We start from the raw sequence: 15,568 nt of genomic DNA, 5'->3' as shown, positions 1-15,568 counted from the left end.
AGTTCTGTATTCTTTCCTCGTACTTTATTGCTCTTCTGATTGCTTAATAATTGGGTGTTCTCCAGTTTTAGAATCCATTTCACGTATTTCCTTTTTATTCCGTCTAGTCTGTGTCTATGTCTGGATGAGTCTGGGGATATCTCGGAATCTCAATTCGGATTCAGATCGTAAAGATCAACGGTAGATGTCATATGGAGGCTTCGTGCGATGGTGGATGATGGAGTACGGGATGGGGGGGTGGTATTGGCTGTGTCCTTTGTCATAGGCAATGTCTTCAACTCCCTCCTGTGACCTGTCATCAGAGACACGCTAGTGGGAAAGGGGGTTCCGGGATATCTCCGGCGTATTCTGGACAGCTATCTATCGGACAGATGGCTATCCTACATAAACAGGGACGATAGATACGCAAGATCTCCTATGATGCGTGGAGTTTCCCAGGGTCGGTCCTTGGACCGACCCTATGGAATGTCAGATACGACTCCATTTTGCGCGTCAGCTTGCCGTTGGGTTGTTCTGTCTTACGCGGATGATACTCTTCTGGTAGTGAGAGGGCCGTCCTTATGCGAGGAAGTTGTTAGGGCGGAACTGGGGGCGGCTGTTGTAGTCGGGACGATTAAGCGGCTAGGTCTCGAGGTGTCGATAGGCAAAACGGAGGCCATAACATTCATATGGGAGGTACCGAATGGGAAGTATTAAAATAGGGGATTGGCGAAAATTGAATTGCGGTCTTCGATGAAATATCTGGGATTGGTGTGAGACTCTAAGTGTTCCTTTAGAGAAAATTTTCGTCGACTCTTTCCCAAGGCTCTGAAGATGGCTACGGCCCTTGGCAAGTTAATGGCTAATATTGATGGCCCTGGGGAGTGCAGGCGTCGGGTATATGTCAACATTGTTATGTCTGTCGTTTTATATGAGTCTCCTGTGTGGGCGCAAGCGGTTGCGAAGGATCGTACCATTCGACGTGACGCGGCTAGGCTGCAAAGACAGCTGGCACTTAGGATTATAAGGGGTTATAAGACTGTCTCCTATGAGACGTCACTAATACTTGCGAGACTGGTCTCGTTCGATCTGCTTGCTGATCGTCTAAGGCGATCTTACTTAAGGCGGCGAGCGATTACATAGAGCGAAATGGTTTCATCGCTCCCAGGACGATGGGCTATATTCGCGATGAGAAAACGGAGAGGTCGGTGGCTAGGTGGAATAGGCGGCTCGAAGAACTTCCTCGAGACGCACCTGGGGTTGCTATTCGGGGGGCTCTTGTAGGCAGATTGACGAGGTGGATGAGGAGGATTCATGGTGGCCTTACTTTTAGGATGACCCAGGTCATTGTGGGTCACGGATGTTTATGAGGCTTATCTCTACGAGATCAGAAAGGCGAAGTCACCAATTTGCTGTGGTGCTGCTATTGATAGTACTGTGCATACTCTCCTTCACTGTCCTTCGTGGGCGGTGGAGAGAGGAAATTTGTTTGTGGCTCTCGGTCTGAATTTAGATCTAGACCGAGAGTATAACTTGGTGATTGGGGTCATCATGTGCTCCTCTGAAGCCTGGACTGCATTCGCGAATTTCTGTGAGACAGTAATGAGAAGAAAGGAAGAAGCGGAGAGGGATCGAGAGAGGAGTTGGAGGGAATCGATACTTCCTTCTATTCCTTCCCGGGATTCACCTCTTCGTAACGGAAATTTATGTAAATAATGTATATATAGTTTAATTGATATTAAAGGATGTTCCCGTGCGTGCGGTGGGAGTCATCCAGCAGCATTATGGATGCCCTGAAATAATGCCTGTCGGTAGTTCCACTCACATATATGCATGGAGGTAATGCTAGGACAAGAGGGAGTTTTTTTTTTTTAGTCGATAGGTGGCCGTTTCAGTGGATCCTCTGAGATCACGGGACAGTCGAATCAGACACATCCAGTGCGGGCCGCTGGGTGTCTTCTTCTCCCGCCCCCTTCCGGGTCCCCCTCGAGAGAGGACGCTGCGAAAATTTTTCTCCTACGCAAACAAAAAAAAAGGTTAAGGGGTTTGTATCCCGCAGGGGGTGAGATCATCTCGGATGCGATCCGACATCTCCGCATTTTGATATGATTCCATTACGGATTTAGCCAACCCGCGGTGCCTGAGCTCTCGTAATCTCCTCCCTTGTACCACCGGAAGAGACCGAGCGTCCAAGACTACACCTGACTTCTCGGATGACGAGTTGGGCCCTCTATAAAAGGTCCCCCTGTCTCGTGGTAGAGGTGCGCGGCTACGAAATAAATGGGTGATGGGTGAATCATCCAACAGCGGCCAAGTGGGGAGCGCAAAGACGCAAGTGACTGTGTGAGTATGTTTAACTCTAAACATTAAACAACAATGTATATAGTGTATATAGGGTTAACAATGTACATAGTATAGTGCGTGGACTACTACTTTTGTGGGTAAGACAGATGACTATGGAAGACGAGGCCGTAATCTTAAAATGTTGGCTAGTGACATGGAACTGACGTGCAGCACGTTTCTTCCCGTGAAATTAGTCCTATCAAACATTGATGGATCAACTTAGGATGGATGTTGATCCTTTAGTGCCCGCTCGTTGGATTTTTAAGCGTCGCGTAGTGACCTGGTGACTTCATCTTGTGGATTCTAGTGATTTGTTGGAGTTCCTGTTTATAAGTGCGGTTCATTGAATCCTGATGGGGACCTCTCTTGGTGCGCGCACCAAGATTGAGATGGCCAACACTTCATGGACTGGAACTTTCTTAATGGGAGATCTGATGAAGAGATATTCCAAGATGTGGGTTAGCCCGTTGGGTTTTGCTGTTTGCTCCCCATCTTGGAGATTGGAATAGCTTGGCAGTAGTTGGTGAGTACCATTCCAATTTCTTTGCCAAGAGTAAACTATATTTGTGTGTGGGATGTCTTTTTGTGAAATTGTTGATGGACAAAAGTAAGCTCAACATCTAGCTTATGGTACACTTTTGCCTTCCGGCCGCTCAATGGTGTCGTCCTTAGGTGATTGTCCGCGTTGATAGTGCCGCTGGAACAGGATAGAGGCGGGCTGGGTGATCTGCCGGTGAGTCACTTGACTTCTGTCTCATCGCCGGCAATATTATACAACATGGATAGTTCTAATAAGGATACGACAAGGCGGGAATTCGAATCCCCGTCACGATTTCCCGGGGATAGTGTCCTCGCTCCCGGGCGATCGACCCCTTCGGGGGAATAATGCCAGGGGCAAGTCGTGGGATTGTCGGCGGGCTCCGTGGCCGATATAGTTACCGTCAAGGATAAAGGCTGATTGGAGGATTTATGAAACACCTTTTGGTTCAACTACTAGGCGAAGTGCGCTGAGAGAGCGACGAAAACCTGCTGTCGTTTTGGAGAAGTTGCTCGATGCTCTATCTTGTGCAACCTCCAAAGCGGAGAGTGTGCTAGTTACTGATAGTCAAGATACGGTCCTAATGAGTGGTGATGAGAAGGATCACGGCGCTGAAAAGTCTGGATCTGTAATCATCTCAAATGTGCGTATTCCGAGAAAGTTGCGGATACGAATTGTGGACGGTGATATTGTAAATTCACCTGTTACCGCTGTTGAGACATCAGATATCCTGATAGTTATTGAGAGTTCGGAGATGTCTAGTATATAAGGATTCAATGGCGTCAACCGATGCTGTGGCGCCTAGAGGGAAGAAAAGGAGACGGAAGCCAAAGGGAAGTAACGTTCCTGGTTCTAGATCGCTCTCTAAGATGGGAGCGAATAGAATAGACTACGATGACATCTTAGAGAGACCGGACTTTTTTTTTAAGATCACCAAGAGGGATCAACAGGCTGGGAAGCGTAGGAAGATACAGGAGTCCTTGGACGACGCTCTGTCCTACAGGCAAAAGGCGGCGGTTGACGAGGTTACATAACTGTTCCCACAGATGTCACCAAAAAAACAATAATGACAGAGACTCTGAGGGTCCTCGATGCGAGTAGTGCTCAGAGGAGAATGACTTCCATGAAGGGGGATCTTCGGTCAATAATTATCGGCGTTGAAGTGGCTAGGCAGGTCCAGCACCTGACGGCGAATTCTGCTAGAGCTTAGGAACTTGCGGAGATTGAGTAGCAGGTGATTGAAATTGGAGCGAGAGATCACGATTCTGAAAAGGCAGATGAGGACGATTCAAGCGAATAGAGACAGCCTTAGCGATGAGGTTAGGAACATGCGTCGGGAATTTCTAACTCGTAGAATGGTGAAGGGAGACAGTCGAAGAGAGACTAATGACGTGGATGATCCTGACTTTTTTTTTTGGAGTCTGGGCCTTCTCTCGAGATTCATACGACTCGTGAGATAGAGGATATAACTCTGGTTCATTATTCTCCCCTGAGAGGGATCTCTAAAAAGATTACGGAAGATTCTGCGTAGGTTAGGTTAGGTTAGGTTCCCCGCAGGGGGTAGGATCATCTCTGATGCGGTCCGGTATCCCCGGACGCATCTTGATATGATTCCACTACGGGTTTAGCGAACCCGCGGTGCCTGAGCTCTCGTAATCTCTTCCCTTGCACCACTGGAAGAAACCGAGCGTCCGAGATTGCACCCGACCTCTCGGACGACGAGTTGGGCCCTCTATAAAAGATCCCCCTGTCTCGTGGTAAAGGCGGCCATGAGATTAATGGATGATGGGTGAATTATTCAACAGCGGCCAAGTGGGGAGCGCACGAACGCTGACTGTGGTGAGACATATACAGGGTGTCCGAAAAGTATGGAAACGGTCTAATATCTCGAGAAATACTCATCGAATCAAAAAAGTAAAAATACACGTATTCAATGGTTCCAAAAGAGCTATCTTGTGACACCTAACACAATCCCCCACCCGCTGGGGGTGATAGGGGGGTTAAAAATTTTAAATGGGAACTTCCAATTTTTATTGCAGATTTTTCTTCTTCAGAAAAAGTTACCTATTCAATTTTACCTATTGAAGTGTATGTAACGAACATTATGTACATACATATGTATAAGCGGAAGATCGAGCAGAATGCTATCATACTGCGTTTATCTTATGACAATAATCTTTTTTACATTTAACACATACTTTGTATTTCTTTATACACATACATTTCTTCTAATTTTGTAATAATTTTTATGTTTTTCACTATTTGCTTAACATTTCTTCCAGTTTTTAAAGTTCTGTATTCGCTCCCCCGTTGTAATTGTGCATACAAAGTTTTTGACACAAAAAGAAAGGATCGAAATCCTTATTCTGCGAGGATGCGGCGATAAAAAAAGAACATACGAACAAGTCGTCCGCCAATTTAATGATACCCATCCTGATCGTCTACCCATTTGCAAATCAATTGTTTGTAAGACTGTTTCTCGGTTTCAAGATACTGGCTCTGTTAATGATCGACCAAAATCGGGAAGACCAAAAACGGCCACGAACGAAGACAACAGTTTAGAAGTATGTGCAAGTGTCGTTGAGGACGTCCATACTTCAGTGAGAAAGATTACGCAACAAATTGGTATCGGCAAATCGTCTGTCCATCAAATATTAAAAGCAAATAAGTTCCATCCATATAAGATAAAATATGTACAAGAACTTTCGGAAGATGACTTCGATCGGAGATTAGAATTTTGTGAGGAAATGATGAGACGTTGTGACGAAAATGAGTTATTTCCTTTCTGGATATGCTTCTCTGATGAAGTTACGTTTCAGTTGAGTGGAGAAGTTAATAGGCACAACCTTTTGCTTTTTGATTCTAGTGTTGTTACAACATTGAATTATTTTTCTTTTAACGCATCGATGTCTGATGGCCTTGTTTTTAATACTTTGTTCTTCAAAAAGGCCCTGAAACAATTGTCCAGAGGATTTAAATCAAGTGAACTTGGTGGCCACTCAGTCGAACCCCTCCTATCAATTCAACGCCCGGAGAAAATGTTGTACAATAGAGTGCATAATCAAATCGAAATGACACGGGGCTACATCCTGTTCAAACAAGACATGAAATGTATGTATGTACCAGCAATATTTCGGATTGGCGGTATAATCTGGTTAGTATTCAGGTATTAGTATTCTGGTTGGTATTCAATAAATTAATGTACTGCTCAGCTGTGAAATTATCTTCAATGAAGAAAGACCCAACGACTTGGTTGCTCAAAATTCTAACTCATACATTAATTTTCTATTCATGTTTTGTTTGGCTATCCCTCACACAATGGTGATTTTCATCTGACCAATATCGTATGTTGTATCTGTTAACTTCTCCACCTAGGTGAAACGCAGCTTCATCGGAAGCGCATATCTAAAAAAGGAATAACTCATTTTCGTCACACCGCACCATCATTTCCTCAAAATTCTAATCTGCGATCGAAGTTGTTTTCCCAAAGTTCTTGCACATATTTTATCTTGTAAGGATGGAAATTTTTTCTTTTGATACTTCATGGACGGACGATTTGCCGATACCAACTTGTTGTGCAATCTTTCTAACTGCAGAATACACATCCTCAACGACACTTACACAGACCGCTAAATTGTTGTCTTTGTTCGTGGCTGATTTTGGTCAATCTTTGATAATCAGTATCCTGAATCCGAAAAACAGTGTTACAAACAATTGATTTAGAAATGGATTGACGATCTGGATGGGTACCATGAAATTGGTGGGCCACTTGTTCGTATGATCTTTTTTTATCACTACATCCTCATAGAATAAGGATTTCGATTCTTTCTTTTTGTGTCAAAAACTTTGTATGCACAATTACAACGGGGGAGCGAATACAGAACTTTAAAAACTGGAAGAAATGTTAAGCAAATAGTGAAAAACATAAAAATTATTACAAAATTAGAAGAAATGTAAATACAAAGTATGTGTTAAATGTAAAAAAGATTATTGTCATAAGATAAACGCTGTATGATAGCATTCGATCTTCCGCTTATACATATGTATGTACATAATGTTCGTTACATACACTTCAATAGGTAAAATTCAATAGGTAACTTTTTCTGAAGAAGAGAAATCTGCAATAAAAATTGGTTCCCATTTAAAATTTTTAAGTTACCCCCTCTATCACCCCCAGCGGGTGGGGGTGGGGGATTGTGTTAGGTGTCACAAGATAGCTCTTTTGGAACCATTGAATACGTGTATTTTTACTTTTTTGATTCGATGAGTATTTCTCGAGATTAGACCGTTTCCATACTTTTCGGACACCCTGTATATATATATATATATAGACGGACTGTAAAAAACTTGTATATAGTACTTGTATATAGTAACAGTATAAATAGAGTGTACATAAGTGGAACTTTGCGGAGTGACTAAATTCTCGAGGTGATTGTGCAGTTCTTGGGCTCTAGTTTAGTTCTCTCTTGGGCGAGTATCGAGATAGAGGACGGCTGGAGATCTGCGAGGGAACTTTCACAGCGGCAGTTCCGACATGGACACTCCAGGATGTGGGTTATCCCTAGGGGTTTTGCTGTTTACTTCCTATCTTGGAGGCATGCTGAGGAATACTCGTCGAGAGGTGGTAAGTACCATCCCACTTTTTGGCGAGCATATTCTCCTGTGCGCGCTTTTGACTTTATGTATTTATGAACATAAGACGGGTGTAGATCTTCCCTCTCGCGGGCTCTCACCTTGTCGTGGTGAGAGAGCTCCCCCACGGGTCGCTTGCGACACGTGGGGGTCTAAGAGCAGCCTGTACGGACTCCCTCCTCACGGGGGGAGTCTGTACACCGGGTCCGGCACCCCAAGGGGGTCTCCTCTCCTCGTGGGAGGGACTCCTGGGGGTCTCGTCCTTCGGGACGGGTCCCCAGTGTGCCGGTAGGGATTGGCGGCCCTGACTTCAATCGCCCGGTGGCACGGCACCGTCAGGGGGAGGATTGCTCCCTTCCCGTGCGTGATGTGGGGTTTCGACCCCCACTGCACGTAGACCCCCGTGGGGCCCTCCCCTCCTCCCTGTGAGGTGGGGTGGTTCCTTTGGGGTTTGCGTGCAAAAGGGTCGACGCGGGTGCTCCCGCAGGCGAGACGGCCCGTATGCTGGGTGCTCCTGGCTGCGGGCTGGCTCATGCCACTGAGGGGGATGGGGTCTCCGAGAGCCTCGGCTCATTGCACCGGGGACTTCTCCCGCCTCGAGAGGTGCGGACTCTGTCCGTAGGGGAGGACGAGGCCGCGCGGACTTCGGTTTGTCGCGGAACCACCCGTCTCTCCTGGTGGGGGGTCGCGCGGCCGCTCGGACGTATTCCGAGACAGGGCGCGCGACTCCCGCCCCCTCCGGGCCGCTCGGACGTATTCCGAGGTCGGGGCCGGGGGGGGGGGCGTCGAGTATTGTGCCCGGTGTCTCCGCGACGGCGTCCCTTCCGAAGCGGGACACCGGGCGGCGCAAACAACGGGCTGGTCGCCACGGCGGCTAGGGTCCGGAAGGGGCGCCGCTTCCGTGACCTGAACCGTCCGTGGGGCCGCCCCGGGTGGCGCCACCCGCAGCGGTGCCCTCGACATCGGAGACGAGGGACCCCTGAAACTCGTGAGTGGGCTCACACCACATCCGCTCACGGGGAGTAAGGGGCCGGAGGCCAGTGTCCCCGATGATACATTCCGGGGACCCGAGCCATATGCTAGCCCCCCGGGGGAACTCGGGGCCCCCTCTCCTGATTCTTCGGGGGAGGGGTGAGGGTACACCCTGGCTGGCGGAGCCGCTGCGGACCGTGGGCATCAATCTAATGGACAATATAAATTCTCAACATAATGTGGAGGGAGAACGCTCGCTTCAGAGTGTAGAGGCGGACGCTCGCTCAACTATGAGCGACAGTTCGCGCAAACAACGTCCCGGCCCTGCGAGCAGCAAGGCCGGGGCGCGCGCCGAGGCGGTCGCCTACGAGGGAGCGCTGTCGAGGGCCGGTTCTACGGTCTCGCTGAGCTCCCTTGGAGGAGAGAGCCGAAAACGGCCGGCCGAATGTGTTGTCTCCTCCTCGGATTCCGAGGGGGAGTCAACAAAAAGGTCCAGGGGGAGGCCAGCTCTAAATCCCGAACATGTCGGGAAATATACTGCCGAGGCAATGGCAAAGAAGGCCGAAAAGGCTAAAGCCCGGCAACTAAGAAAGGACCACCGGACGATTTTAGATCCGGAAGTTGAGCCGTCCTCCACATCGGCCAGGAAGTCCAAAGAGAAGGCTGTCGAACTCGCCCTCGAGTTCGACGAACAACCGATTTGCGCAGTTGCCGCGGTCGCAACACGCGAACTGGCGACCATTGCCAAGTCGGTTGAGCGATCCAAAAACATCAGGGGCGACATAGTGAGGGATATGTGGACAGCATACATCAAGCTGTCCGCAGACCTCATGTCAGTCTTTACGAGGGCGGGTGATAGCAGCCTGGCCGCGAACGTAGACCAGAGGGAGGAATGCTCCAGACCCGCCTGGACGAAGGAGAGACACCGGCTGAATGAAGAGTTGGTGTTCCTCCGCTCCAGGGTCGCGGTCGTTTCGAGGGGGGCAAAGAGAGCGGCCGCTAAGGCGAAGAAGGCGGAAGCGGAGCCGCCCCGGCCCCTCCCCAAGAGCGCGAAGAGCGCCGGGGCGCCCGTGGCCCCCGCTCCCAATAAAAAGGGGAGCGGTGGGAAAAAGGGCGGGACGGCGATGAAGGGGAGCACTGCCGCGAGGTCTCCAGTCTCCGGCAAGAAGGCTCCCCTCCCGAAATTGAGGCCGCCAAGTTCAGCGGCCATAGTGGTGAACTGCGCCGACCCTACCTCCTACCAAGAGGTGGTAGGGAAGGCAAGATCCTCGATCTCCCTCAAGGACGTGGGGATCGAGGATCTCCGTCCCAGGAGGGCCATCACAGGGGCCCTTATTTGGGAGGTCCGGGGCCCGGAGAGTCGAGTCAAGGCGAACGCGCTGGCCGAGAGGCTGACGGCCGTCTTCGCAAACAGGGACGACGTGAGGGTGTCCCGCCCATCGAAGACGGCCGAGATCCGGGTCACCGGACTCGATGATTCGGCCACCCCCACCGAGGTGGCGCAGGATCTGGCGAGGGCCTACAAGCGACTCCCACCGGAATTTAAGGTGGGAGAAGTCAGCAGGGCCCCCAACGAGCTGGGCACTTGCTGGGTGCGGTGCCCCGTAGAGGCGACCAAACAATTAGTGGCCGCCTCACGAGTCAAGGTGGGGTGGTCGAGCTGCAGGGTGGCCCTGCTGCCGGCCCGGAGCCTCCAATGCTTCCGGTGCTTGGAAGCTGGCCATGTCCAGGCCAAATGCACAAGCACCGTGGATCGCTCCGGGTGCTGCTACCGGTGTGGGGGCATCGGCCACGCGGCGAGAGAGTGCCGCGCTAAGGTTGATTGCCCCGCGTGCCGCGAGCTCGGCCGCCCCTCGGGGCACCGCATCGGCGGCGCCGGATGCGCCGCCGCTAAAGCGAAGGGCAAGAAGGGGGGGGCAGAAGCCCAGTGGCCCCCTCACTGCCGTTGCGGGACAGCCCCGCGCGGCGGCAGCGACCACCGCAGAGACAACGTCGGCCGTAACAGTGGCCGACATTGAGATGGCCGTCGTGGAGGAGTCACCCCCCACGGCGGTCGCAGACGTGGCCGACAAATCCAACGTCGGTGGGGGCGAGGAACGAGGTAACAACAATTAATGTCCCTCGTCCTCGCTCAGGTTAACCTCAACCACTCGGCCGGGGCGCAAAGCATGCTAATGCAGTGCCTCGCCGAGTGGGGGGGTGGACTGGCCATCGCCGCAGACCCATACCATATCCCGGAGAGTCACCCCAACTGGGCGGGGGACTCCCTGGGACGGGTGGCGGTGGTCAGCTGGCACGCGCGCAACACCCCGCCGATGATTCCAATATCGGCGGCGGAGGGGTTCGCTCTGGTAGAGTGGGGGCCCATCGATGTAGCGGGGTGCTACTTCCCTCCTCGACTAACGAGGAGGGAATATGAGGACGCCCTGGAGTCTCTGGGGGAGCACATCAGACGACGCTCCCCCAGGCCAGTACTGGGTGGGGACTTCAACGCCCATGCGTTAGAGTGGGGTTCCCCATCCACCGACTCCAGGGGCGACAGCACCCTGCTGTGGGCGGCGAGGCACGGCCTAGTCTTGTTGAATAGAGACCGTGCCAGTACCTTCGTGGGGGCCCGGGGGGAGTCCATTGTCGATCTGACGTGGGCGACCCCCGCGGCTGCCGCCAGGATACGTGGTTGGCACGTGGACGCCAGCTCCTTAGGAGAATTGTCGGATCATCGTCTGATCCGCATGGAGCTGGTGTCCACCCCCACGGAGGTGTCGATAAGACGCCACCTACATGAGAAGGAACGTCGATGGGCCCTGCGCAAGTTGGACCCCGGCGCCCTCGAGGTGAGCCTCCTCTCCTCCACGTGGCCGGAACCCAACCAGGCCCGCTCGGTGGAGGAGGAGGCCGAATGGCTCGGGGACGCCATGTCGCGCGCGTGCGACGCGTCGATGCCCCTCTGCCATCCTGTGGCGAGGAGAGCAGTCTACTGGTGGCCCCAGGAGATAGCTGAGCTACGGGCTGCCCGACGGAGGTTCACCCGCCGCAGACGACGGGGCACCGACGAGGAGGTGGAAGTGGCCGCCGAGGCGCTCCGTGAAGCTAGGAGCGCCCTTAGAGCGGCCATTAGGAGGGCGAAGGCCGACGCTTGGCGCGACCTCGTCTCCTTCCTTGACAGGGATCCGTGGGGGAGGCCCTATAAAATTGTGACGAAGCAATTTCGTCCGTGGACCCCCCGATAACGGAAACCCTGGACGCTCAGTTCCTGGAGGATGTGGTGGCCGCCCTCTTTCCCAATAGGGAAAGGGAAATACCGGAGAGGGTCGGCCCCCCGTCCGAATGGACGGAGGAGCTGGGCGTCACCCGGGAGGAGATGGTGATGGCTTTCGCCCGCCTCAAGGGGAGGCCGCGGGCGCCCGGACCCTCTGGTGTACACGGAAGGCTCTGGCTCGCCGCGGCTCCCATAGTGGGCAGCCGTCTGAGGCGGCTCTTCACGAGCTGCCTCAGAGATGACATATTTCCCAGGCCGTGGAAAAGGGCCAGGCTTGTCCTCCTCCGTAAAGAGGGCAAGCCAGCGGAGAGTCCCTCCGCTTATAGGCCGTTATGCCTGTTGGACGATGCGGGGAAATTTCTGGATCGAGTCATCGCTGCCCGCATCGTCCGGCACCTGTCCCGGGATGGTCCCAATCTATCCCGCGGTCAGTATGGCTTCCGGGAGGGTCTATCGACTATCGACGCCGTCAGGCAAGTCAGGGCCCTCACGGAGCAGATGACCGCGGGAGGGGAGGTGGCGTTGGCTGTATCCCTTGACATCGCCAACGCCTTTAATAGCATCCCATGGGGCCGGGTAGTTGGGGCGATGAGAGGACATCACCTCTTGCCCCCCTACCTGGTCGCTATTATAGAGGACTATTTCCGGGACAGGCAGCTGGAGTTCCATAACAAAACGGGACTTCAGCAGCGGAGGGACGTGTCGTGCGGCGTTCTACAGGGGTCCGTGTTGGGACCCCTACTCTGGAACGTCGCATACGACTACATTCTCCGCGCGGCCCTACCGCCCGGCTGCCACGTCGTTTGTTACGCGGACGATACGTTGGTGGTGGTCGGGGCCACGACCTGGGGGAGAGCCGTCGGTACGGCAAACGTCGCAGTGGCGTGCGTGGTCGGCTCCATTAAGGAGTTGGGCCTAAGGGTGGCCGCCGCTAAATCGGAAGCTCTTTTCTTCCACGATGGAAAGAGCGGGGTGCCCCCTCAGGCACATATAGTGGTGGACGATGTCCGCGTCCCGGTGAGGTCAACGATCAAATATCTGGGCCTCACCGTGGATGGTCGCTGGGGCTTCGTCGAACACTTCGACGAGCTAGCCCCGCGGTTGGGCCGCCGAGCAGACGCTCTGCTCGGCCTCATGCCCAACCTCCACGGTCCGAACGGGTCGGTCAGGCGGGCTTATATGCACGCCGTCCTGTCCGGGGCTCTTTATGGGGCCCCGGTATGGAGTTGGTCCTCGCGGGGATCCCCTCTGCCGAGTACGTGGCCGACGCCCTGGCGGAAACCTTCGCCGGAGTGAAGGCCATTCGGCTTCGGGGGGGGATCGTTACCCCGAGGACCACTGACCGACTGAGAAGGAACGCCCGTCGGCGGGTCTTCGAAGAGTGGCGCTCCACTCTCGAAAACGACCCGCCGACAACGGGCGCTCGGACCGTGGAGGCCATCCTCCCCTGCCTCGAGGAATGGGTAGGCAGGGGATGGGGCGGACTATCGTTCCACGCGACGCAGGTGCTAACCGGACACGGATGTTTCGGGGAGTATCTGTGTCGCATAGGTAAGGAGCCGACCACTTGTTGTCACCACTGCGATGGGGACCGGGACACCGCGCAGCATACGCTGGAGACCTGCCCGGCTTGGGCGGGCGAGCGCGGTGTCCTGGTCCGTGAGATAGGGGAGGATCTCTCCCTGCCGGCTGTCGTGAAGGAGATAGTCGGCAGGGAGAGTGCTTGGAGGGCCTTCTCCTCCTTCTGCGATCGGGTGATGTCGCAGAAGGAGGAGGCTGAGAGGCAGAGGGAGAGGGCACTGGGAGGTCGGGGCCTTCTCCCGCCCCCACCGCCTCCGGGGCTGACGGGGGGGAAGGAGATGCGAGGGGTGGGGGCGTTGGGGGTCAATGCGGGCGCCGGCTCCAGCCGGATCGCTCGCGCCCCGGGTCACCCCTCGCGCGTACCCGCCGCCGGGACCGCCCCACGGGGCGAGAACGACGGCGACCTCCTTCCCCCATAGATGAGAGGAGTGAAGAGGAGGACGGTGGGGTGGTGTGCGGGAGTGTCGGGGTCAGTGAACCCTCCACCTCCGTCGCCACCATCATCAGTGACGGCCCCGCGTCTCGGACGCGGGGCGCAGTGAAGCGGCGGCGGATCGCCGCCGGAAACAGGATGACCCTCCGCATGCGCGGGGTACAGTGGCTCATCATCCTCCGGCCGCGTCGAATGCGCGACCGGGCGGGGAGCCCTGCGCGACCGGGCGGGGAGCCCTGCGCCGCCGCGCGCGGGGGGTGCGCCGCGAGACTTCCTCTCGCGGCGCCGAAGCATGAGGGGCGCCAAACTTCTGATTGGCGCCCCTCGGGGGGCTGGAGATCGCGGCGGGGGCCGTGATCCCCAACTCCCGCCCCCCAACACTAATCGGGGCGGCGGGCGCAGGGGGTGGTGTCCCCCCAGCGCCCGAATAAAGTCGAAGGTGCCAAGCACCGCCCGGGGACACGTCGTCTCTCAGACGACGCCATAAAAATCCCCGGGCGGGAATAGAAGTCGGCAATAAGCCGACTGGCCTGAGGGACTCCCAGAAGTATGCTGCACGCGTTCCTGGTAGTCCCTCATGCAAGACCAGGTAAGGACACTCGGAGGGGTTTTAGTGGGTGCAAGCCCCACATAACCCCGGGCTCTCCCCCGAGGCTCGGGGTATGCGTCAGGCATTTCCCCTCCGTTATAAAAAAAAAAAAAAAAAAAAGGGTGGAAATCTTACTACCGATCTTGGTACACTCCTGCCTTGCGGCCGTTTGACGATGTCCTTGCCGTCGGGCGGTCGTCCGCGTAGGTAGTCGCGGAATTACATTAGAGGCGAGTCGGGTGATTGGCGAGTCACCCGGCTTCTTCTCCATCGTCGGTATATATATATATATATATATATACAATATGGACAACACGAAAAAGGATATGACACGGCGAGAGGTCGGATGCTCGTCACGGTTTCCCGGGGGTAGTGTTCCCGCTCCCGGGCGATCGACTCCTACGGGAGAATCATGCAAGGGGCAAGTCGCGGAGTTGCCGGCGGGTTCCGCGGCCGATATGGCTACCGCTGAGGAAAGGATGGATTGGGATGTGTACGAGACTCCCGGTCCCAGTACTCGTAGGAGTACACTTCTGGAGCGGTGTAAGCTCACAGGGGTATTAGAGAAGTTGCCAGTGTCTGGCGAATCTCTGAAAGATAAGGACGGTACAGTACTTGACAATCAAGACACGGATCTAATAGTGAAAGACAGTGAGAACAAGGACAGTGTTAGTGCTAGAGGGCCCGGGCCCAGAATAATTTCGGACGTGCATCTCCCCAGGGAACTTAGATTACGTGTCGTGGATGGAGACATTGTAAATTCGCCGGTGACAGCTGTCGAGACGTCGGATGCGCCAAGAGTGATCGACAGTTCAGAAACAAGATCAAGTGCCTCTATTTCGGATTCGGCCACGTCGGCCGATGCTGCGGTTCGTGGTAAAAAAAGAGGACGCAAACCGAAGAGGAGCAACGTCCTTGGATCCAAATCCCTCTCAAGAATGAGCGCGACAAGGATGGACGATTATGACGATGATGTCTTGGATCGGCCCGATTTCCTGCAAATCACCAAGAAAGATTGGCGGGCGGGTAAAAAGAAGAAACTGCAGGAATGTCCTCTCGACGATTCTTTTTCGTACAGGCAAAAGACTGCGGTGGATGAGATTACATATCTATTCCCGCAGATGTCTCCGAAGACCATAATGACGGAGATGCTGAGAGTCTTGGACGCCGCAAGTAGCGCGCAAAAAAAAAACATCAACCATGAAAGGTGATCTGCGCCGACAGATAATCATAGGGGTGGAA

At 53.9% G+C, this 15,568-nt stretch overlaps 2 protein-coding genes across 2 annotated transcripts; both read left to right on the top strand.

Annotated features, from left to right (window-relative positions):
- Positions 1-420: 420 nt before the first annotated feature.
- Positions 421-1,349, top strand: LOC147909612 (uncharacterized). The gene is made up of 3 exons (XM_087406543.1): positions 421-689; positions 777-1,056; positions 1,104-1,349. Exons 1-3 carry the CDS (start codon positions 421-423, stop codon positions 1,347-1,349), a joined length of 795 nt encoding a protein of 264 aa, XP_087262669.1.
- A 9,283-nt stretch (positions 1,350-10,632) lies between these two features.
- LOC147909611 (uncharacterized) lies at positions 10,633-13,723 on the top strand. Its single transcript, XM_087406542.1, has 3 exons — positions 10,633-11,548; positions 11,668-12,978; positions 13,275-13,723. The coding sequence occupies exons 1-3, from the start codon at positions 10,633-10,635 to the stop codon at positions 13,721-13,723; spliced, it is 2,676 nt and encodes an 891-aa protein (XP_087262668.1).
- Positions 13,724-15,568: the final 1,845 nt, after the last annotated feature.

The sequence above is a fragment of the Acromyrmex echinatior genome, chromosome 5 (assembly GCF_024713525.1).
Source record: "Acromyrmex echinatior isolate Ae372 chromosome 5, ASM2471352v2, whole genome shotgun sequence".
Taxonomy (NCBI): domain Eukaryota; kingdom Metazoa; phylum Arthropoda; class Insecta; order Hymenoptera; family Formicidae; genus Acromyrmex; species Acromyrmex echinatior.
This window is presented reverse-complemented; position numbering and strand designations above follow the sequence as displayed.

Coding starts and splice junctions, on each gene's coding strand:
- LOC147909612 (XM_087406543.1), top strand. CDS start 421: ATGCGTGGAGTTTCCCAGGGTCGGTCCTTGGACCGACCCTATGGAATG. Junction 690..776: donor TGGGAGGTACCGAATGGGAA/GTATTAAAATAG, acceptor GTGTTCCTTTAG/AGAAAATTTTCGTCGACTCT. Junction 1,057..1,103: donor CACTAATACTTGCGAGACTG/GTCTCGTTCGAT, acceptor ATCTTACTTAAG/GCGGCGAGCGATTACATAGA.
- LOC147909611 (XM_087406542.1), top strand. CDS start 10,633: ATGCTAATGCAGTGCCTCGCCGAGTGGGGGGGTGGACTGGCCATCGCC. Junction 11,549..11,667: donor AGTGGCCGCCGAGGCGCTCC/GTGAAGCTAGGA, acceptor ATTGTGACGAAG/CAATTTCGTCCGTGGACCCC. Junction 12,979..13,274: donor GCGGGGATCCCCTCTGCCGA/GTACGTGGCCGA, acceptor TGTGTCGCATAG/GTAAGGAGCCGACCACTTGT.